A 24,540-nucleotide genomic window follows, 5' to 3' on the forward strand; every position below is an offset into this window, starting at 1 on the left:
TCTCCGAGGGATTTATGGTGCTGGGTTGTCGGGTTTGTGACATCTGCATATTGTCATAGGGTGACACCACCCCGCAGAGCCTCCAATAATGGGAACTTCCTGGTGTCATTTCTGATTCTGCTTCTGTCCATCCGGAGTATTTGGTGTCACCCAACGTTAGGTGTTCCTGATAAATTAAATCCAACAGGGATAGTGGGAACCCCTCATAATGGGCACAGCAGGTGTACAGACCCGGGAACTCAGCACAGGGATGGTGGGAACCCCTCATAATGGGAACAGCAAGTGTACAGACCCGGCAACTCAGCACAGGGATGGTGGGAACCCCTCATAATGGGCACAGGGGGTGTACAGACCTGGCAACTCAGCACAGGGGTGGGAACCCCTCATAATGAGCACAGCAAGTGTACAGACCTGGGAACTCAGCACAAGGATGGTGGGAACCCCTCATAATGGGCACAACAGGTGTACAGACCCGGGAACTCAGCACAGGGATGGTGGGAACCCCTCATAATGAGCACAGCGGGTGTACAGACCTGGGAACTCAGCACAGCAATGGGGGGAACCCCTCATAATGGGCACAGCGGGTGTACAGACCCGGGAACTCAGCACAGGGATGGTGGGAACCCCTCATAATGGGCACAGCAGGAGTACAGACCCGGGACCCCAATGAACTCTAGCATCCAGCAAACTCCCAATAGCAGTTGTGTGTGGGGTGGTCCCATAGACCCAGTAGGTGGGCCCTCCCGGGTAAGCGGGGCCCCGTGTCAGCTGTGTGCATTGTGTCTTTCTGCCGATATCTCAGCCTCTCCTCCTTCTGTTGCTTTAGACGTTTGGTGAAAAGCTTCTGGGCTATTTCTCCTGGATCATGCCAGTATCAGTGGCACTGTCCACATTCGGAGGGATTAACGGATACCTCTTTACCTCATCCAGGTCCGAGGGAGTATGATCTAACCCCGTAGATGTAGCCTCTAACTCCCGACCAATCACTGGACTCTAACCACCATAACTGCTTCTGTTGTTGATTTCAGAGACGCAAATTGCGCTTTTTTTCACACGCACGTCACAATCAGTCAGGGCGGAGCGTGACCAATCACAGCCTTCATCAGGCAATCCCTCTCCAACCAAAAACCAATCTATACATATGGAGTACAGTGAGGCCCTCAAGGGCCAGGCAATGGTTTTATTGCTGTCTGTGCCTTCCTGTCCTGGTGACTCCCATGCCTTCATTTCATAGGTGGGTGTCACAGGGACAGGAAGTGTATGAAAATCTTCCCAATGGGGTCACGGTGAGAAATAAAGACAGAAATGTGAACTCTTCCTGCTCTATTCAAGACGTTTAGGGCCCATTCACACATGGCAACACATGGGTTAAGGCGTATTTCCACAACGCATGATAATGCCGGACACATTGTAATAGAACCCAACTGATAACAAACCATGAACATTATATGGTGCATCGTCGTGTGCTGCTTTCAGGGCCGGTTCACACTCCATGCGTTTCAGTTCACACTCCATGCGTTTCAGTTCACACTCCATGCGTTTCAGTTCACACTCCATGCGTTTCAGTTCACGCTCCTTGCATTTCAGTTGTGTTTTGTTTGCATCCAAAACACACAGAAAGTAGGTGATATGGTTGTCAATGGGGCAGCACAGTGGCTAAATGGTTAGCACTTCCGCCTGGCAGTACTAGGATCGTTGGTTCGAACCCCAACCATGGCACCACCTGCCTGGAGTTTGCATGTTCTCCCTGTGCCTGTGTGGGTTTCCTCCTGGTACTCCGGTTTCCTCCCACAGTCCAAAGACATGCTGGGAGGTTAATTAGCTCCTGTCTAAATTGTCCCTAGTATGTGTATGTATGAATGTGAGTTAGGGCCCTTAGATTGTACGCCCCTTGAGGGTTAGGGACTGATGTGAATGTACAATATATATGTAAAGTGCTGTGTAAATTGACAGAGCTATATAAGTACCTGTAATAAATAAATAAATGTCAATCAAAAACGCACCAGAACTCACCAAAAACACACTGGAATGCATGGAGTGTGAACTGTCCTTTAGGGCCGGTTCACACTATAGAAACGCAGTCTAGATGCATTTTGGATGAGTTTCCACATTCACTTTTTTGACGCATTTGTGATGTGTTTTTGACACGTTGTGGTGCATTTTTTACGCTTTCTGGTTAATTTTTTAACCTCTCTTTTTCTTCCATTTAAATAGAGACATGTGCGTTCCACTGCGTTTTTGGTGCATTTTTGATGCGTTTTATTGTGTTCCAGTACAGTTCTGTGCAAGAAAAATGCAGCATGTTCTACTTTTTTTCTGCATCCAGAATGCACATGTAACCAGGGGCGGACTGACCATTTGGAAACTCAGCACTGCCTGAGGGCCCGGGGTCAGTAGGGGTCCCCATGAGATGCCCCTGGTACCTTTTTCATAGGCTTTTTTGAGTTTGGGCAAGGACACAGGGGCCCCATGATCCCCTATTGCCCGGGGGCCCCATGAGTTGTCAGTCCGCCCCTGCATGTATCTGTTTCAATTGAAGAAAAATAGAGGGGAAAAATGAACTGGAATGCATAAAAAACTCACCGGAATGCATCAAAACCACACTGGAACGCGTCAAAAATGCGCATGTGAAAACGTATCCGAAATGCATCTAGACTGCGATTCTATAGTGTGAACCGGCCCTAAAGGACAGTTCATACTCCATGCGTTTCAGTTGCATTTCTCTGCGTCCAAAACGCACAGAAAGTAGGTGATATGGTTGTCAGTGTCATAGTTCACATCCGTGCTTGCAGTTCCAGTGCGTTCCAGTTGCAGAAAAAAAAGAGCAGGCTGCATTTTTTTCTGCATAGAACTGTACTGAAACACGGTAAAACGCACCGGAGCTCACCAAAGGCACCAAAAACGCACTGTTACACACATGTCCCTGTTTCAATTGAAGAAAAATAGAGGGGAAAAAATTAACTGGAATGCATCAAAACCGCTCTGGAACGCATCAAAAATGCGCATGTGAAAACGTATCCGAAATGCATCTAGACTGCGATTCTATAATGTGAACCGGCGCCAAGGGACAGTTCACACTCCATGCATTTCAGTTGCTTTTTTCTGCATCCAAAACACACTGAAAGTAGGTTATATGAACACAGAAAGTAGGTTTTCTGTACAGAACTGTACTGGAACACAGTAAAACACATAAAAAATGGACTGGAACTCACAAAAAACGTACTGACCCTGATTAAAATAAAGAAAAATAGAGTGGGAAAAAATTAACTGAAATGCATAAAAAAAACTCACCGGAACACATCAAAACTGCACTGGAACGTGTCAAAAATGCGCATGTGAAAACGTATCCAGAATGCATCTAGACTGCGATTCTATAGTGTGCACCGGCCCCTAAGGGCCAGTTCTCACTCCATGCGTTTCAGTTGCCTTTTTCTGCATCCAAAATGCACAGAAAGTAGGTGATATTGCTGTCAGTGTCATAGTTCACAGCAGAGCTTGCAGTTCCAGTTGCAGAAAAAAAGCAGAACAGGCTGCATTTTTTCTGCACAGATCTGCACTGGAATGCAGTAAAACGCATCAAAAATGCACCAGAATGCACATGTCCAAAGTTAAACTGAAGAAAAAGAGGAGGAAAAAATGAACTGGAATGCATCCAAAACACACAGAAAGCAGGTGATATGGTTGTCAGTGTCATAGTTCACATCAGTCCTTGCAGTTTCAGTGCCTTCCAGATGCAGAACAAAAAGTAGAATAGGCTGCATTTTTCCTGCACAGAATTGTACTGGAAAGCAAAAACACGCATAAAAAATGCACCAAAAACGCACTGTTACACACATGTCCATATTTAAATTGAAGAAAAAAAGAGGGGAAAAAATTCACCGGAAAGCACAAAAAACGCACTGGAACGCGTCAAAAACACATCAAAAACGTGCAACAAACACGAATGTGGAAACACATCTAGACTGCGTTTCTATAGTGTGAACCAGCCCTTAGGGCCGGTTCACACTCCATGCGTTTCAGTTGCTTTTCTCTGCATCCAAAACGCACAGAAAGTAGGTGATATGGTTGTCAGTGTCATAGTTCACATCAGTGCTGGCAGTTCCAGTGCGTTCCGGGTGCAGGATAAAAAGCAGAACCGGCTGCATTTTTCCTGCACAGAATTGTACTGGAAAACAATAAAACTCATCAAAAATGCACAAAAAACGCAATGGAATGCACATGTCCTTATTTAAATTAAAGAAAAAGAGAGGGGAAAAAATTAACCGGAAAGTATAAAAAACGCACCAGAACGTGTCAAAAACACATCAAAAATGTGCCACAAACGCATCAACGCGAATGTGGAAGCACATCCATAATGCATCTAGACTGCGTTTCTATAGTGTGAACCGGCCCCAAGGGCCAGTTCTCACTACATGCGTTTGTTGCTTTTTTCTACATCCAAAACGCACAGAAAGTAGGTGATATGGTTGTTAATGTCATAGTTCACATCAGCGCTGGCAGTTCCAGTGCGTTCCGGGTGCAGAATAAAAAGTAGAACCGGCTGCATTTTTCCTGCACAGAACTGCACTGGAACGCGGTAAAATGCACAAAAACGCACCGGAACGCACATGTCCAAAATTAAACTGCAGAAAAAGAGAGAAAAATGAACTGGAATGCATCCAAAACGCACAGAAAGTAGTTGATATGGTTGTCAGTGTCATAGTTCACATCAGTGCTTGCAGTTCCAGTGCGTTCCGGGTGCAGAATAAATAGTAGACCAGGCTGCATTTTCCTGCACAGAACTGCACTGGAACGCAATAAAACTCATCAAAAACGCACTGTTACACAATGTCCCTATTTAAATTGAAGAAAAAGAGAGGGGGAAAAAATTAACCAGAAAGCGTTGAAAATGCACTGGAATGCATAAAAAAAAAGTGTCAAAAACACATGAAAAACGTGCCACAAACGCGTCAAAAACACATGAAAAACGTGCCAAAAATGCATCAAAAACACGAATGTGTAAACGCATGCAGAACACATCTAGACTGCGTTTCTATGGTGTGAACCGGCCCTAGAAGACAAAGGGTCATGCAAGTTTTTTTCATCCATTGTGGTGCATTGGCAGCCCATTTATAATGAACAGATTCAGAATGAATAGATTTATTATGAATGGGCTGCCAACATTCCACAATGGATGACAAAGGTTGGATTGCCGTCTACATGAGCTGCAATGTAACTGCTTCCATTTTTTTTTAATTATTATTATTAGTTTTTTTGTTTATTTTGTTTAGTTTATATACAGCTGCCATTTCCCCATTGAGGAAATTTACCAAGGAAAACTCTCCAAAGGGGACACCACAATAAAAATCAGACAGCCTTCTCTATAACAACTGCTTTTGGAAACTCTTCCCTACTTCCAATGTTGTCACTGGAACAGGAAGTAGAGGGAATTGTGTCCAAAGGGGCCACCAAGCAGTGCTATCCCCATGCCACTAAAATACCAAAAAAACATATAGAAAGTGTTGGTCTCTAGTACTGATTGGAGGATAGGGGGACCAGCTCCTGATCATGTGATGACAGTGGTCACATGATTGGCCAGTCCTTCTCACCCCCTGGGTGAGAGTTAATGGGAAAGGAAGGGCTTAAAGGGCATCTCCACACTGTTTTCTGAATTTTTTCTTTTGTTAGCCGGAAGTGAGGGGAAATTTCCCAGACAGCAATAAAAACCTGGCAAAGGTTTTAACCCTTTCCCCACTCCATCAAAGACTGTGCTACCAGAGTACACGCCCACAAGTGCACACCTTAGTGGCGGCAGTGATCAGCCAGGATTTGAGTGAACTCAACAGAAAAGGCTCCCAGGAACGGCCTCATACACACAGGCTGCAGGGAATGCTTCATTTAAAGGGAACCTGTCATAACCTTAGACTGGCCATACACTATACAATTTTCTGCCCAATTTCCTTTAGATTTACCTTCAACTATGTAGTGCAAGGGCCTGCCTGATTGGATACAATTGAAAGTGTTGTTAGTTTTGACCTCCTATTATTTGGTTTTGGGTAAATCTAAAGCAAAAATCTCAAGTAAGTTGTATAATGTATGGCCAGCCTTAAGCCCTGTACACACCATGAGAATATCGGACGAACGATCGCCTGTTTTTATTTTTTTTTTTTCGCCTGCTAGTCTCACATCAAAAGTGAAAAGGTTACTAAAGATACGAAAATTCTCGTACGAAAGAAAAGAATTTCGAAAGTGATGTCATGCGTTGTATTGGATTTGTATTGGATTTTTCGGACAACTACTGTACTGATTAAACAAAAATTGTACAATCTGGTATCGTATGAAAAAAATTCACGCATGTCCCTTCGGATATTGTTGCATGAATTGTCGTGATTGGCTCTCGAAAGCCGTGTACTAAAGATCTGATTATCGGACGATCGGTCCACATATGAACATTTTCAGACGATTTTCTTCTAGTGTGTACGGGGCCTAACACCGGAGCTCCAGGCAGATATACAGGACGCAAATGAATTACTCTGTCCAGCCATACACCCCTCCAGGGTCGGACTGACCATTCCAGCACTCGGGCACTGCCCGAGGGCCCAGGGTCAGTAGGGGACCCCTTGAGATGCCCCTAGTACCTTCCTAAGGCTTTCCTGGGTGTGCTTTGAGTGTGAGCAAGGACACAGGGGCCCCATGATCCCCTATTGCCCGGGGGTCCCATGAGTTGGGGCCCCGGGCAACAGGAGATCACGGGCTCCCGGTGTCCTCACCACACTCAAACCATACCCAAAAAAGCCCAAGAAAGGTACTAGGGGCATCTCATGGGGCCCCCTACTGACCCTGGGCCCTCGGGCAGTGCTGGAATGGTCAGTCCGCCCCTGCGCCCCCCATATACATTTGTGTGCAGGACCCCTAAATGTGTTTCTTGAAATACACGCAGTATCTGAAGACCTGGCATTAACTTCTTGCAGAGCTCAGACTGGGAGAGGGAGAAGCAACACAAGAAGCCAATCAGTTCATGCACTAAGAAGCATGCTGACAGGAGGAGCAAGCAGAGCGACAGAGATGAGCTCCTCATTGTGCTGCTTCTTCTTTCATTGCCCAGTCACAGGTTAGGACAACCTGGGCTCAGAGAAAGTGAGTTTAGTGATTCTGGCTGACTGAGGGCATCTAGTGGCAGGAAAGAGTACTGTGGGGGAAATCTCTGGATGAAGGTGAACATTGTAGCAAAAGCTGATTTTTGCTATTTTATCTTTTAATTGGATATTCATTTTTTTTTCGGTATTTTGTGTTTCTTGGTATTTTTGGTTGGGTTTCTGCTTTAATACTAGCTCACCCAGGTCCCCTATCCGGAGCTGCCGTCAGCTGAACGGCGGTGAATTGTGGGCAGGTAGGTCGCTGTCTGTACACCAATGAATCGATTCCATCCTAAAATTCAGATGGCGTTACATTCAGACCACATTTCATGACTTTGGACACCCTGAAATCCATTCTTTTCAGCCAAATGTATTTGCCATGTGCTACTAATACTTGGCTAAAGCACTGTAGGGGGGCCCCACGGTGTCTCTGGGCCCCATAGCAGTCTCATGGTTTGCTGTGGCTCCAGTGTGAGAGAGGAGTCTGAGCTCAGAGACAAGGATATGACAGGTTCCCTTTAAACTGATGGAGAGCATGACAGATAAAGCCTTTTCAGGGTCACTACACTTAACTACTCTACCCAAAATGAAAAAAAGTTTTCCTTTTCTTTTCAGTGCAGAGTATAGGAGGGTTACAACCAGGGCTGGACTGACAACTCATGGGGCCCCCGGGCAATATGGGATCATGGGGCCCCTGTGTCCTTGCCCAAACTCAACAAAGCATAGGAAAAAGGTACCAGGGGCATCTCATGGGGCCCCGTACTGACCCCAGGCCCAGTTTCCAAATGGTCAGTCCGGCCCTGGTTACAACCACTTTCAGGTTTTTGTGCCCTCTGTGTCCCATTGGGGTGATTTACCTTCACTTCCTGTTCCATAGCCAAACAGGAAGTGAGAGGAAATCCCTCCGAAGTGGTTGTCACCAGAACAAGTGTTCCCGCTGGAACATTTTTTCCCTCTATCCATGTGCTGGTGACAACTCAAACATTGGAATTTTCTTTCACTTTTGGTGATCATGGTAAATAGGACGAGTAGAGGGTAAATCTCCCTAAATGGCACAGACAGCGGTAAAAACCTAACAGGGGTTCCAATCCCTCTCCACTCCATCCAAAACTGAAAAAGTTTTACTTTTAAAGTGTTACTAAACCAAGGACTCTGCATTCACTATATCTGGTCTCCCCAGACTCTGCATTCACTATATCCGGTCTCCCCGGACCCTGCATTCACTCTATCTGGTCTCCCCGGACCCTGCATTCACTATATCTGGTCTCCCCGGACCCTGCATTCACTATATCTGGTCACCCCGGAATGTGCATTCACTATATCTTCTCTCCCTGGACCCTGCATTCACTATATCTGGTCTCCCCGGAATGTGCATTCACTATATCCGGTCTCCCCGGACCCTGCATTCACTATATCCTCTCTCCCCGGACCCTGCATTCACTATATCTTCTCTCCCTGGACCCTGCATTCACTATATTCTCTCTCCCCGGACCCTGCATTCACTATATCCGCTCTCCCCGGACCCTGCATTCACTAAATCCGGTCTCCCCAAACCCTGCATTCACTATATCTGGTCTCCCCAGACCTTGCATTCACTATATCTGGTCTCCCCGGACCCTGCATTCACTATATCTGGTCTCCCCGGACCCTGCATTCACTATATCTGGTCTCCCCGGACCCTGCATTCACTATATCCGCTCTCCCCAGACCCTGCATTCACTATATCTGCTCTCCCCGGACCCTGCATTCACTATATCCGCTCTCCCCGGACCCTGCATTCACTATATCCTCTCTCCCCGGACCCTGCATTCACTATATCCTCTCTCCCCGGACCCTGCATTCACTATATCCTCTCTCCCCGGACCCTGCATTCACTATATCCGCTCTCCCCGGACCCTGCATTCACTATATCTGGTCTCCCCAGACCCTGCATTCACTATATCTGGTCTCCCCAGACCCTGCATTCACTATATCTGGTCTCCCCAGACCCTGCATTCACTATATCTGGTCTCCCACAGTACACACAACATAGAAATGCAATTATTTTAGTAAATATAAACTGCTAAATACCTTTTCTCATTAGCAGTATATAGCAGTCTTGTGACTTCTATCAGTGTCCAGCAGAGCACATGTTACAGCTTGTAGAAGTTTTCATTCTACTTTAGGAAGATGCAGAACCCCTGACCTCTGTCTGGACAGTGCTGATTGGCCCTGTGCTGATCACATGCACTCTCCCAAGGGGAAAAAAAAAACTCTCTAGCAATACGCACCAAACTGAGTATGAGCAGAGTGACACACCATATATCTTATCAGGAGATAAGAGGGGGACACTGGAAGAAGGGGAGGATCAGAGAAGACAGGATCAAACAGCCTTTTTACACAATGCAGAGGATTAGCCCCTTAGGTCCCACAGTGAGTATAACAAGCATGCTTTACTGCAGATTCAGACTGATTGTACTGTGGGGGGTTTAGTAACACTTTAAGTAGAGCTAAAGACAAAACAACTTTGTTTTCATGTTGGGTAGAGTACGGGAGGGATATAACCCCTGTCAGGTTTTTTTTTGCCATGTGTGTCCCATTGGGGAGATTTCCCTTCACTTCCTGTCCCATAGCCAAACAGTAAGTGAGAGAAAATCCCACCAAACTAGTGTCCATATTGGGCGATTTCCCCTCTATTCCTGTTCTGGTGACAACACAAAATTTGGATTTTTTTTTTCATTTCATTCTTGATAACAATAACAGGACACAGAGAGAGGGTGAATCTCCCTAAGGGGGGGAGGGGGGCACAATAAAAACCTGACAGAGGTCTAACCCCTCTCCACTCCATCCAAAACTAAAAATCTGTTGCCTTTAGTTATACTTTAAAAATCTCAGACTTATGCTAAGATGAAATTCATTTATTTTGCATAAACGCATGGAGAGGCGACCGGCTTAAACTCCACCACAAAACGCAATCTTGGCGCATGCAAAAACGCCTGTGTGTATACGAGCTTGCCGCAGGGGGTGCGCGGGGACTAAAGATGGGAAATCTAAACTCTCCACCGGAGTCGTGGGGGATATAACAGGCCAATCCATGGCTGAGCTCAATGGCTCCCACCAAATGCTGGAATTCAGTTGTGGGTGGACTGACCTTTGACCTTCGCTGATTTGTGTCTTCCTTCATTCTACAGGTTGTGCTTCTCTGGAGCTCGTGAAGGCCACCTGCCCAGCCTATTGGCCATGATCCATTTTAAATACTGCACCCCGGTGCCGGCTCTGCTGGTGTGTGTAAGTAGCAGACATCAATCGTCATCCATATAGCAGACATCAATCGTCATCCATATAGCAGACATCAATCGTCATCCATATAGCAGACATCATTCTTCATATGTCATCCATATAGCAGACATCAATCGTCATCCATATAGCAGACATCAATCGTCATAAGTCATCCATATAGCAGACATCAATTGTCATACGTCATCCATATAGCAGACATCAATTGTCATACGTCATCCATATAGCAGACATCAATTGTCATACGTCATCCATATAGCAGACATCATTCTTCATATGTCATCCATATAGCAGACATCAATCGTCATACGTCATCCATATAGCAGACATCATTCTTCATATGTCATCCATATAGCAGATGTCATTCTTCATACGTCATCCATATAGCAGACGTCATTCTTCATACGTCATCCATATAGCAGACGTCATTCTTCATACGTCATCCATATAGCAGACGTCATTCTTCATACGTCATCCATATAGCAGACGTCATTTTTCATACGGCATCCATATTGCAGACGTCATTCTTCATACGTCATCCATATAGCAGACATCATTCTTCATACGTCATCCATATAGCAGACATCATTCTTCATACGGCATCCATATTGCAGATGTCATTCTTCATAAATCATCCATATAGCAGACATCTATCGTCATACGTCATCCATATAGCAGACGTCATTCTTCATACGGCATCCATATTGCAGACGTCATTCTTCATACGTCATCCATGTAGCAGACCTCATTCTTCATATGTCATCCATGTAGCAGACATCATTCTTCATACGTCATCCATGTAGCAGACCTCATTCTTCATACGTCATCCATGTAGCAGACCTCATTCTTCATACGTCATCCATGTAGCAGACCTCATTCTTCATACGTCATCCATGTAGCAGACCTCATTCTTCATACGTCATCCATGTAGCAGACCTCATTCTTCATACATCATACATGTAGCAGACCTCATTCTTCATACGTCATCCATGTAGCAGACCTCATTCTTCATACGTCATCCATGTAGCAGACATCATTCTTCATACGTCATCCATGTAGCAGACCTCATTCTTCATACGTCATCCATGTAGCAGACATCATTCTTCATACGTCATCCATGTAGCAGACCTCATTCTTCATACGTCATCCATGTAGCAGACCTCATTCTTCATACGTCATCCATGTAGCAGACCTCATTCTTCATACGTCATCCATGTAGCAGACCTCATTCTTCATACGTCATCCATGTAGCAGACCTCATTCTTCATACGTCATCCATGTAGCAGACCTCATTCTTCATACGTCATCCATGTAGCAGACCTCATTCTTCATACGTCATCCATGTAGCAGACCTCATTCTTCATACGTCATCCATGTAGCAGACCTCATTCTTCATACGTCATCCATGTAGCAGACCTCATTCTTCATACGTCATCCATGTAGCAGACATCATTCTTCATACGTCATCCATGTAGCAGACCTCATTCTTCATACGTCATCCATGTAGCAGACATCATTCTTCATACGTCATCCATGTAGCAGACCTCATTCTTCATACGTCATCCATGTAGCAGACATCATTCTTCATACGTCATCCATATAGCAGACCTCATTCTTCATACGTCATCCATGTAGCAGACCTCATTCTTCATACGTCATCCATGTAGCAGACCTCATTCTTCATACATCATACATGTAGCAGACCTCATTCTTCATACGTCATCCATGTAGCAGACCTCATTCTTCATACGTCATCCATGTAGCAGACCTCATTCTTCATACGTCATCCATGTAGCAGACCTCATTCTTCATACGTCATCCATGTAGCAGACCTCATTATTCATACGTCATCCATGTAGCAGACCTCATTCTTCATACGTCATCCATGTAGCAGACCTCATTCTTCATACGTCATCCATGTAGCAGACCTCATTCTTCATACGTCATCCATGTAGCAGACATCATTCTTCATACGTCATCCATGTAGCAGACATCATTCTTCATACGTCATCCATGTAGCAGACCTCATTCTTCATACGTCATCCATGTAGCAGACATCATTCTTCATACGTCATCCATATAGCAGACATTCATGAAAATACATGTGTTAGAGTGGCTACAATGTGCCATGTGGAATTGTTTTCCTGTACTGCCCTCTGCTGGCAAAAGGGATCAAGACAGCACAGACGTCTCAGGAATATTTGGGGTCCAATTTATTCAATTAAAAAAAACATAAAGTTATCATTTAGGCAATCAGTGAAATCTGAAAAATATTTTTTTACTTTATTTAGAGAAGTGGTCTACAAACTGTGCCTCAGGAGCTGGATGTGGCGCCTTACTTTGTATATGGCCCTTGGGGGACTATTTCTCCCACTGACACAAATGACGGGGCACTATTCTTCCCACTGACACCAATGATGGTGAACCATTCCTCCCACTGACACCAACATTGGGGCACTATTCCTCCCACTGACACCAACATTGGGGCACTATTCCTCCCACTGACACCAACATTGGGGCACTATTCCTCCCACTGACAACAACACTGGGGCACTATTCTTCCAACTCACACCAATGATCGTGAACCATTCCCCCCACTGACACCAACAATGGGGCACTATTCCTCCCACTGACACCAACAATGGGGCACTATTCCTCCCACTGACACCAGCAATAGAGCACTATTCCTCCCACTGACACCAATGACAGGGCACTATTCCTCCCACTGACACCAGCAATGGAGCACTATTCCTCCCACTGACACCAATGATCAGGCACTATTTCTTCCAGTTACACCCATGATGGGGCACTATTCCTTTCATTGACATCAATGATGGGGCACTATTCCCCCCCTGACACCAATGATGGGATGATACTCTTTCCACTTACACCAATGATGGGTCACTAATAATTTCAATAACACTAATGATGGGGCACTATTCGTTCTATTGACACCAATAATGCGGCACTATCAGGGGTGGACTGACAACTCATGGGGCCCCCGGGCAATAGGGGATCATGGGGCCCCTGTGTCCTTTCCCAAACTCAAAAAAGCCTATGAAAAAGGTACCGGGGCATCTCACGGGTTCGAATCCCAACTGCGGCACCAACTGCATAAAGTTTGCATGTTCTCCCTGTGCCTGTGTGGGTTTACTCTGGTTTCCTTCCACACTCTAAAGATATGGATGACTCTAAAGATATGCTGGTAGGTAAATTGGCCCCAATATGTGTATGAATGTGAGTTAGGGACCTTTGATTGCAAGCTCCTTAGGGGCAGGGACTGATGTGAATGTACAACATGTGTGAAGTGCTGGTACCTGTAATAAATAACAGAACAAAAATTGAGATGTTTTATTTTGCAGTGTGGGGCGACAATTATCATCATGCTGGTTGGGGATACGTACACCTTGATAAACTATGTGTCCTTCATTAACTACCTCTGTTACGGAGTAACAATTATGGGGCTGATCGTCCTTCGCTTCAAGAAGCCCAAAATGTTCCGTCCCATAAAGGTAAGCTTTAGGAATTTTTTTATTTTGAGTGATTGATAAAAACAGCCTCTGGGGTTATTCTGATGGTGGGATCCCAGGCTACCAGCTGGGACTGTTTGGTGCAGGATGAGATGTGTAGGCAGCAGAGAAGGGGTTAATATCAGGGATGAGTTTAGGTGGTTAGATTACTTTTAGGCTTGCTTTGGAGGTAGGGATTGCATAGATGCCAGCTGTCATGTCATGGATATGTCATGGATCTTGGCCCTCTGTCCCGCTATGTCCTGGGCCATGTCCTGGAATTACAGCATCAACCATCAATTCTTTAATGTTTCAGCTGTCAGCAGGATTCCCCGCTGACAGCTGAATGTCAAAAGAATTGCTGGCAATTAAAAAAAACGGCATGGGGTCCCCTCCCTGTTCATACCAAGCCCTTCAGTCTGGTATGGATTTTGGGGGTCCGTTATCAGGCCTGTCTTCGGACAGGGAGCTTATAGTTATCTGAGGGGCCCCCAGATCCCGCCCCCCCACAATGTGAACATGTATGGGGTACCCATTCACCAAAAAAAAAGAAAAATGAAAAAAATGCCCCCCCGAAGTAGATCCAACATCAATCATGATGCCCTCCACCGCCGATATGGAAACACCGCCCCCCCATGCTCTTTACATTGGCTCCCGCTGCACCGGAATGACAGTTGTTAAATAGTGTGATGACATCACCCCTGCCCAGGGGCGGACTGACAACTCATGGGGCCCCTGGGCAATAGAGGATCATGGGGCCCCTGTGTCCTTGCCCAAACTCAAAAAAGCCTATGAAAAAGGTACCGGGGCATCTCATGGGGCCCCCTACTGACCCTGGGCCCTTGGGCAGTGCCTGAGTTTCCAAATGGTCAGTCCGCCCCTGCCCCCTTGTGACATCATTATACGCTGTGATTGCCTTGGCCAATCACAATGCACTGTAGGGTGTGGCGGGCGAACAGCCCACCAAACGCCCTTCGAACATGAAGATGATTTGAACATGAAGCCCAACCCTAGTTATAAAGGTGAATAGAGGGGGTGGTTTTTTTGAAGTCCTAGCACTTCCTGTCCTAGGGTGACAACAGTGCCCCAGATACATTAAGACGTGAGAGTGTTGTCACCCTAGGACAGGAAGTGTATTACTGGCAGGATCACCAAGTAAAAATAAAGGAGAAAATATTCATCAATCCATTTGTCTTTTTTGTTTATTATTTCAGGTGAATCTGCTGATTCCAATCACCTACCTGCTGTTCTGGGCCTTCCTGCTAATATTCAGCTTTTACTCCGAGCCCATCGTGTGCGGCGTGGGGCTGATCATCATTCTTACGGGAGTTCCGGTCTTTTTCCTGGGGGTCTACTGGAAGAATAAACCAAAGTGTATAGATAGATTTATTGGTGAGTCCGCACATACTACATGCAATCCACCCAACCCAACGGTGTCACCTCGTCAATGCTTGTAGTTGTATTCACCTTATTGACCGCCCTCCCCCACCACCACTATTTTGTCTCCACGCCTCTTGACTTCAAATTGCTGAATTTGTTTTTTTTCCGCGGAGGTGCGATAAAAGGAAAAACCCATAAGTGAACAAAAAACATGCAAGTGCAAAACAGCAACACAAAAAAGTGCACCTGGGGGGTAACACCTCTACCCTGCTCCCCCGGGGCGCGAGGCTCCTGACAGGGACTGAGGTTTTCACATGGTCCACTATCCATGTGATCCACCATCCACTATCCACATCCACGATCCACTATCCACCAAGTACTAGGTCCTGGGGGCTCCTAAAGAGGGACTCCACAGGAACAGGGGAGGAAGGAACCAAAAGACCACACCCTACCATCCTTGAGAAAAAACACACATAAATAAATAAAAAGTGGCCCTGGATGGTAGGGTGTAGACTTACCCAAAAGCCTAGCCCTAAAGGCGCAGTGCAGAAAAAGTGTTTGACCATGGGATCACATGTGGGATCCCACTCCTCACTCGGGGCACTGTTCCGTGGACTCTCTACCTCCCCAACCCCTGGCCAGACAAGGTAGATCCATTTGAATCAGGAGGAACTGGACCCCTCCAGTTTTCCCGGGGGGGAATTACGCCTGTGGGCACCACGTTTTCTGTTCTAGCCGGTACTAGCCTTTAGAGTCCCATCATACCAGCCAACCACCCTTGCCAAGAGGGAAGAATGATGGTGGACACAGATATCAAGATAATACTACACTTGATCTTAGCCAAAAAGTGAAAATTGGTATCAGTTATTACCTATGGCCAAGACCAGGCACAAGCACACTGACCTTACCCAAGACCATTAGTTGGTGCCCCCACCCCATCATTAAGCCCTACACCTTTTTTTGATGTAAATTAGGGAGAATGTTCTGATGCAATTGCAAAGGACCATGGTTATCCTAATTTGCATAATAAGGGCCTTTTTTCCCCCTTTTTGTTGTTGCACATTAGGGAGAGAGTTCTGATCCAATTTCAAAGGATCATGGGCCTTCATTTGTATACGCCTTTCCTTCTTGATGTTGCACGTTAGCGTGTTCTGATCCAATTGCAAAGGACTTTGGTCAACCCTAATTTGCATACTATTTTTTTCCCCATATGCAAATGGTTTTCCTGGAGTGTTCTGATCCAATTGCAAATATTGAAAAAATTTATTCCCCATTTCCCACCCAGAAAACCACTACTTTTTCCCAGGTGCCCGCTTGGTTTGTTGGATCAGACACACACTGATCCTACAGATCACCCACCATCCCCCTCCTTACATCAATAATGATGATTTTGGAGCATACTATCTTAACTTAGGGAGAGCATTGTATCTAATTAGCATATTTTTTCTCTCTCCCTCTACTCCCCCCCCTTCCCAGGAGAGCCCACAAGGAAAGGGGTCCGATAGGTCTTTGGCTAGGTGGACCATATGGAAACCTCAGTCCCTGTCAGGAGCTTCCCCTAGACTTCGGGGTAGGCTCGAGGACCCTCACCCTCCATCCTGTGAGAAAGAAAACACACACAAAAGTGAAAAGTGACAAACGTGGGAGGTAAAATAAATTAAATAAATAAGTGGCCGTACAATTGTGCACAGACCAGGCCCTGAGGCCCGTAGCAAAAATTGCCCTGGACTTAGCCAAAAGGCCTAACCCTAAAAGGCGCAGTGCAGGAAAAAGTGTTGGAATCGGTGACCATGTGCACGTTTCACACATTGGGGTCCCACACCCAAGTGTTACTAAGAGCACCCCTGAGGCGACCACTCTCAGGGGGCACTGGTTCGCGGACTTTCTGCCTCCCCGCCCCTGGCCAGACAAGGTAGATCCATTAAAACCAGGAGGAACTGGGCCCCTCTGGTTTTTCAGGGGGAATTACTCCCGGGCCCCAGCAGCCTGTGGGCGCCTCAGTTTCTGTTCCAGCCTGTACTAACCATCAGGACCCCCATCCTACCAGCAGGGGTACTATACAACCAATCATCCCCGCAAGCAGGAATGATGGTGGAGCACCCCTACTGGACACTGATAAGAACAGATTTTTTTTTTAACTCCGCAAACGTGCAACTATAACGAAAAAACCCGTAAGTGTTCACAAAAAATGTGCAAGTGCAAAACACCACACGAAAAAGTGCACTTAGGGGTGTGTTTGTCCTACCCCCGAAAGGGTTGGACCGTTCACCCGATCCCCCGGGGCACGAAGCTCCTGACAGGGACAAGGTTCCCATTTGGTCCTCCTGGCCAAAAGGCCTGGTGGACCACCGTTCCTTATGCCCAGCCGAAGCCGGACATTCAGTACTAGGCAAGGGGGTTCTCCCGAAGAGAAAACCCCCTAGGGATCAGGGGAGGAAGGAACCGTAGGGCCACACATCCTCCCCCTAGACTTCAGGTAAGGCCCGAGGACCCACACCCTCCATCCGTGAAAAACACACACATAAGAACAGAAAAAGTGACAAGACGTGGGAGTGGTTAAATTAAATAAATAGAAAATAAAAAAGTGGTACCGTGCCAAATAGTGCACAGACCAGGCCCTGAAGCCTGTAAGAACAGATACTACACTTGATCGTAGCCAAAAGGCCGAGGGGCGGAGTCTAGTTACAAAAATAGATCATGCCTCTACTAACATGGCCACTTCCAGTGCTGCAAAATGAACAACAAAGTGAGCCTAGGGCAAAGAGAGGCCACATCATGGCTGTTGTCAGCTAAATCATTCACAGTGGGATTGCCTGGCACTGAATACAGGATGCGTTCGCTCCAAGTCTTCTCTCGCTTTCATTTTTTTCAGCTGTAATGAATCCAGTTCTCCTTTTCCATTTCAGAAAATATCACCTACTGTGGACAGAAGGTTTGCTACGTCGTGTACCCTCAGCCCACCCTCCCCGAGGACGACTTAATCGCTTGCAATGACGCCGTAGTGAACGAGAAGGAGAAGACCCTCAAAATGCAATAAGCTGCTCCCCTCCTCCCCCCCGCACCCGGGACCTGCATTTTGTTTACAGGCGTGTTTGCGGAGAGAAAATGTACTTGAACACCCAGCAACATAGAGAAAATATCGCAGGAAAAAGGAAATGCGACTGCAGGGGACAAGGCATGGAATGGCGAACTCTTTTGATTGGATGGGAGGACTACAAGCGGGGAGCCTTTTTGTTATAATTTGATCATTAACCCCTTCTGTGCCCGGGATAACCTCCACCGTGACCCTGGGAACGCTGCGCCGCTTCAGTGGACAGAACTACGATGTATTCTAACTTAAAGCATTTTTGGCTTTCCTGTTGTATAAATCGAAGTGGCCTTTTTTTTTCTCTATTAAAGCCTCATTTTCAACCACCTGAGATGTACTGCGTGTAAGGCTGTCAGGGGGACGCCGATAGGAGGCGGGGCATGATAGGATAAAGCATGCCTTGATTGTCAGTGTTTCCTTACATTGGTGGTGAGTGTTGCCCAATGACATTGGTGGTCATTGGGGAGCCCCAGCAACATTCATTCTTACATTGGCGGTGAGTGCTGCTTATCGTATTAGTAAAAGTATCAATGTCCACGCCATCAACGCGTCTCCAAACTGCCACCTGTCCCCCCAGTGGCACCAATATGTCCCCCAATTCCACCCTGTCCCCCCAGTGTCGCCAATATGTCTCTCTCACACTCAAACACTCTCTCGTAGCCTTCCTAGCGGTCTGATTATGTCCATATTTCTGTGCTCAAAGCGGTACATTTTTTTGCATGGAAATATTTCTTATTGTAGGCCTGTAATTTTTAGGAACAACTCACTGAAATCTGTCCGAACAAGAGTCTAGTAAACATTCCGGGTATGATAAAATTTCAAACACGAAATCATAAATTAATAAATAATCATAAAAAATAATAATATAATAAATTTTAATTCATTAATGTAATCCAACCAAAAATGAAATTTGAAATATAGCGCCATGTTTGCACATCGCTAAACAAAGTCGCAGAATCGTTTTCAGTGTCTGATGACGAATTTCCCCCACGAATCATTATCACTCAATTCTGCAAGTGGTTCTGATTTACTATCGCTGTTCTCTGGCCGGTCTAAAACCGCTTTTGACCTAAAGGGACGCTTTTTGGACGCCATGGACGTTTCTCAGTTTCCAGGTAGAAAGAACAGTAAAAATGCAGGCAGGGCGCCGGACAAAGCACTCGGGACAAAATGTATGTGAAATGGTTTGATACAGGAATGGAATACTATCAGATTTTAGTGTATTTAGTGAATGTCACTTTTTGGCATTTTTAAATTTCCCACCAGTTCCGTCCCTCGTACGTTCTGACGTCGCAGGGAATGGAATCCGGAAAACAGATGCCGGCATCGGCCGGAGGAGATGGCCGGGGACGCTGTAGGGGGGACATCGCGGGAGCGCAGGACAAGGTAAGTGCAGAAGGGATCCCGGAGCAACGCTGAAAGGTATTCCTGAGTGTAGCTCGGGGTTATCCAGGGGCGGACTGACCATTCGAGCTCTTGGGCACTGCCCAAGGGCCCGGGGTCAGTAGGGGGCCCCATGAGATGTTCCTGGTACCTTCCATAGGCTTTTTTTGAGTGTGGGCGAGGACAAGGGCCCCATGATCCCCTATTGCCCGGAGGCCCCATGAGTTGTCAGTCCGCCCCTGTGGTTACCGCTTGTGGTGCTGAAACTTTACCCCAAGCTGCACTCGGGAATACCGCCAGGGGGGTTAATCACTACAATATTTCTTACATCCCACAGACATTCCTTCACACAACTCACCAACATCCACAACACTCTTGCTTCCTTCTTTCCCAACTTCCACAGACCATACAACACCATCTCATACTTCAACGTCCTCACCCCAGACAAACCTTCAACCATCCTTTCTAAGCTTTTCCATACATCCTCCGCAAAACCACACTCCCAAAACACATGAAATTCACTTTCCAAACCCACACAACCCTCTCTTGGACATTTCTCTGTATCAGCCATACCTCTCCTTTGTTGAAACACCCTTACTGGCAAACAATCATGCACACCCATCCACACAATATCTTTCTGTCCATTTTCCAGTTCTTTCATACACACATTCTTCCATGCTCTCTCACTCTCTACAACAGTCAGGCCACCAATCCATTCCATTTCTTCTCTTCCATCCAATACCTTCATCACTTTCTTACATTCATACCACAATTCTTTCTCCACATCATTCAGCCCAAACTTCTCTACACCTCTTTCTATCCGTACATAAAACCATGGGGTTTTAATACTCATAGGTTTTCTCACCTGTTAGCCTGGCACCTGTCACCCCAACCATAGCACTTTTCTCCTCCCCAATATCTGGGGCCAGCTTACAGAAGCCCATTACTGACTGTAGATCTTCTACCTGGCCAGTGCTCACAAATGATTCTGTAGATCTTATAGAGGAGTCAGACGTAGGATCTTGCCCAGGGCTTAGAAACTCCTCAATGTTTTGGGAGGCTAGAATTGCCTCCAGGCCCTCCAACTTCTGCTTTAAGGTGTCCCTAGATAGGTCCATCCCTTCCACCTCCAAGGTCACCCTACCACCCTCCACTGCTAGATGCTCTGGTTCAGAGGCCTCAACTGTCAGGGCTTGAGTTTCCACTGCAGCTTCATCAGGCTTGGGTTTTGGTCCTGTCTGCTCAGGGACCTCCCCTCTTGCAGGGTCATTGGCCTCCTTCACACCGTTCACTGGGGTTACCCCCCTGGTCACCTCTGCATATGAGGGTGCCCTTCCTCCACCAACCCCAGCTATGCTGCCGGTACTGGGACCTCCCTAGGTTGACCTACCCTGGAGCTCAACCGTGGACACTGCCGGGCTAGATGTGTCTCCCTGCTACAATAGTGGCACTTCCTGCCTTCAGGGCATTCGGCAGTCCTGTGCCCAGGCCAGAAACAGTTCCTGTGTACAGGCCCAACTTTTTTTTTTTTTAAGTCCGCAAACGTACGAAAAACCCGTAAGTGTTCACAAAAAAAGTGCAAGTGCAAAACACCACACAAAAAAGTGCACTTAGGGGTGTGCTTTGTCCTTCCCTCGAAGGGGATGGACCACTACCCTGATCCCCCGGGGCACAAAGCTCCTGACAGGGACAAGGTTCCCATTTGGTCCACATAGCCAAAAGGCCTGGTGGACCACCGTTCCTTGTGTCCAGCCGAAGCCGGACACCCAGTACTTGGTCAGGGGGCTCTCCTGAAGAGAAAACCCCCTAGGGATCAGGGGAGGAAGGAACCAAAAGGCCACACATCCTCCCCCTAGACTTCAGGGCAGGTCCGAGGACCCACACCCTACATCCTGTGAGAAAAACACACACATTAGTAAGAAAAAGTGACAAAACGTAGGAGGTGTAATAAATAAATAGAAAATAAAAAAAAATGGTCGTGCCAAATAGTGCACAGACCTGTAGCAAAAATTGCCCTGAACTTAGCCAGAAGGCCTGGTCCTGAGGGCGCTGTGCAGATAAAGTTGAAAAGACAGTGACCATGTGCCATCTTCACACAGTGGGGTCCCACACCCAGGTGTTACTAGTGGCACCCCTGAGGCAACTACTCAGGGGGCACTGGTTTGCAGACTTTCTGCCTTCCCGACCCCTGGCCAGACAAGGTAGATCCGCCCAAATCAGGAGGTACTGGGTCCTTCCGGTCTCCTCGGGAGAATTACTCACGGGCCCCAGCTACTCGTGGGCACTACGCTTTCTGTCCCCCCGGTACTAGCTGTCCAGACCCCCATCATACCAGTGAAGGTACTATACAACAGTCATCCCCACAAAGCTAGAATGACCATGGAGCTGCCAACCTAACCTAGAGAGGAGCCAATCAGTGCAATCATACAAAGATTCTACACATAGCTGGAGGATTGACAGGTAGCTGAAGAATTCAAAACTGCGGGATCTGCCAGACAGATCAGGGTGATGGATGAAATCTTGGTAGATTAATCTCTTGCAGTCTTTTATTTTACCATTAGATGGCACTGTAGTACCATTTCACATATTTGGCTGTTTCCACTGGCAGTAGTGTAGATAGGAGGCTTTTGTTTATGGAACTCTATGGATTCATTACCGCTATGACTCCTCCCATATCAGGCGGAGGTTTCAATCAAACAGAGGGAGCTGAACACGGGGGAACGCAGTTCCGGCACCTCCAGCACTGAATGTATGTAATGGCAAGGGGTGCTGGGGTGTGCTGGAAGGTCTATTCATGCTGGTTTCCGGGGATCTATTGTTACTGGAGAGGATCTGTTTTTGCATGGTGGTCTCTTGTTGCTAGGGAGGTCTACTGTTGCTGAAAGGGATCTACAGGTGAGGGAGGTGATCTATTGCTGTGGGCTTCTGGAGAGTCTATTGTTGCTGGGGTGGTATTTTGTTGCCAGGGTCCATTGTTGCTGGGGGATCTATTGTTGGTGGAGGGGGAGAAGATCTATTTTACTGCTTCTCTTGTTTTCATTAACACCTTCCATCAAAATGACTTTGCACCAGAAAAGGATAATTGGCTCTGTATTCTCTAAAAGCATCTGCACGGGGGGGGGGGGTCAAATCAAGGCTTGCCAAAGCATACTAAAAGTACTAGGTGAGGGGGCTCTCCGGGTGAGGGAGAGAGAGCAAATATGCTAATTAGATACAATGCTCTCCCTAAGTTAAAATAGTATGCTCCAAAATCATGATTTTTTTTTTTGATGGATAGCAGGGAAGGGTGAGGGGGGGGGGAAATTAGTTGGATCTGTGCGTGGCCAATTCCAACAAACCAAGCGGGCATCTGAGAAAAAGTAGGGGGTTTTCTGCGTGAGATAAATTTGCATTAACATTTGCATATTTTTTTAAATAATTCTGTTTCTTGAGGGCCAAGGAAAGGAAGTATGCAAATTAGAGTTACCATGATGCTTTGCAGTTGGATCAGAACACTCTCCCTAAAGTGCAATAACAAAAGGAGTATGGCATTGGGGGGGAAGGAAAGGGTCTTTTGGTTAAGGTAATGCATACTTCCTTTTGTCTCTCTGGAGATCTCTTGGATGGGACAATTGGGACACTCCTTGGTATTATCTGGATACCTTTAAGTTTATCAAGAAGCAGAGGCTACAGGGAGTGAAGCCTGACTTGTGGAAACCAAAGACCATCTACAAGATCATCAGAGCAAGTGACATGTTGGAGTCAGTTATCGCTTCCTTTTGGCTATGATCGAGTGTAGTATCTGTTCTATCAGTGTCCAGTAGGGATGCTCCACGGTCATTCTAGCTTTGTGGGGATGACTGGTTGTATAGTACCCCTGCTGGTATGATGGGGGTCTGGATGGCTATTACGGGGGGGAACAGAACCCGGGATGCCCACACATAGCTGGGGCCTGGTAGTAATTCCCCTTTGGAACGTCTGAAGGACCCAGTTCCTCCTGATTTGGACGGATCTACCTTGTCTGGCCAGGGGTCGGGAAGGCAGAGAGTCCGCAAACACAGTGCCCCCTGAGTAGTCGCCTCAGGGGTGCCACTAGTAGCACCTGGGTGTGGGACCTCACAGTGTGAAGATGGCACATGGTCACTTGTTCACAAACGTTTTCTGCACAGCGCCCTTAGGACCAGGCCTTTTGGCTAGGACCAGGACAATTTTTGCTACAGGCCTCAGGGCCTGGTCTGTGCACTATTTGGCACGGCCACTTTTTTATTTTCTATTTATTTAATTTATTATCACTCCCACGTTTTGTCACTTTTTCTTACTTATGTGTGTGTTTTCACAGGATGAAGGGTGTGGGTCCTCGGGCCTGCCCTGAAGTCTAGGGGGAGGATATGTGGCCTTTTGGTTCCTTCCTCCCCTGATCCCTAGGGGGTTTTCTCTTCAGGAGAGCCCCCTGACCAAGTACTGGGTGTCCGGCTTCGGCTGGACATAAGGAACGGTGGTCCACCAGGCCTTTTGGCCAGGAGGACCAAATGGGAACCTTGTCCCTGTCAGGAGCTTCGTGCCCCAGGAGATCAGGGTAGTGGTCCAGCCCCTTTAGGGGTAGGACAAAAGCACACCCCTAAGTGCACTTTTTTCGTGGGGTGTTTTGCACTTGCACTTTTTTTGTGAACACGTACGGGTTTTTTCGTTATAGTTGCACGTTTGCGGACTTAAAAAAAAAAATCTGTTCTTATCGGTGTCCAGTAGGGATGCTCCACGGCCATTCTAGCTTTGCGGGGATGACTGTTTGTATAGTACCCCTGCTGGTATG

At 46.7% G+C, this 24,540-nt stretch overlaps 1 protein-coding gene and 1 pseudogene across 1 annotated transcript in view; one reads left to right on the forward strand and one right to left on the reverse strand.

Annotated features, from left to right (window-relative positions):
* The window catches only part of SLC7A10 (solute carrier family 7 member 10), a 72,937-nt gene extending 54,243 nt beyond the window's left edge, over positions 1 to 18,694 (forward strand). Inside the window, exons 7-11 of the mRNA XM_089667820.1 lie at positions 827 to 930; positions 10,286 to 10,382; positions 13,754 to 13,903; positions 15,115 to 15,292; positions 18,187 to 18,694. Coding sequence (XP_089523946.1) covers positions 827 to 930; positions 10,286 to 10,382; positions 13,754 to 13,903; positions 15,115 to 15,292; positions 18,187 to 18,317 — 660 coding nt within the window. The 3' untranslated portion in view covers positions 18,318 to 18,694. The remainder of the gene's footprint in view (positions 1 to 826; positions 931 to 10,285; positions 10,383 to 13,753; positions 13,904 to 15,114; positions 15,293 to 18,186) is intronic.
* On the reverse strand, positions 17,831 to 17,956 carry LOC149427635 (U2 spliceosomal RNA; annotated as a pseudogene).
* Positions 18,695 to 24,540: the final 5,846 nt, after the last annotated feature.

Source organism: Staurois parvus, unplaced genomic scaffold, assembly GCF_062004578.1.
Source record: "Staurois parvus isolate SC_StPar_1 unplaced genomic scaffold, SC_StPar_1.0 ptg003601l, whole genome shotgun sequence".
NCBI classification, from domain to species: Eukaryota; Metazoa; Chordata; class Amphibia; order Anura; family Ranidae; genus Staurois; species Staurois parvus.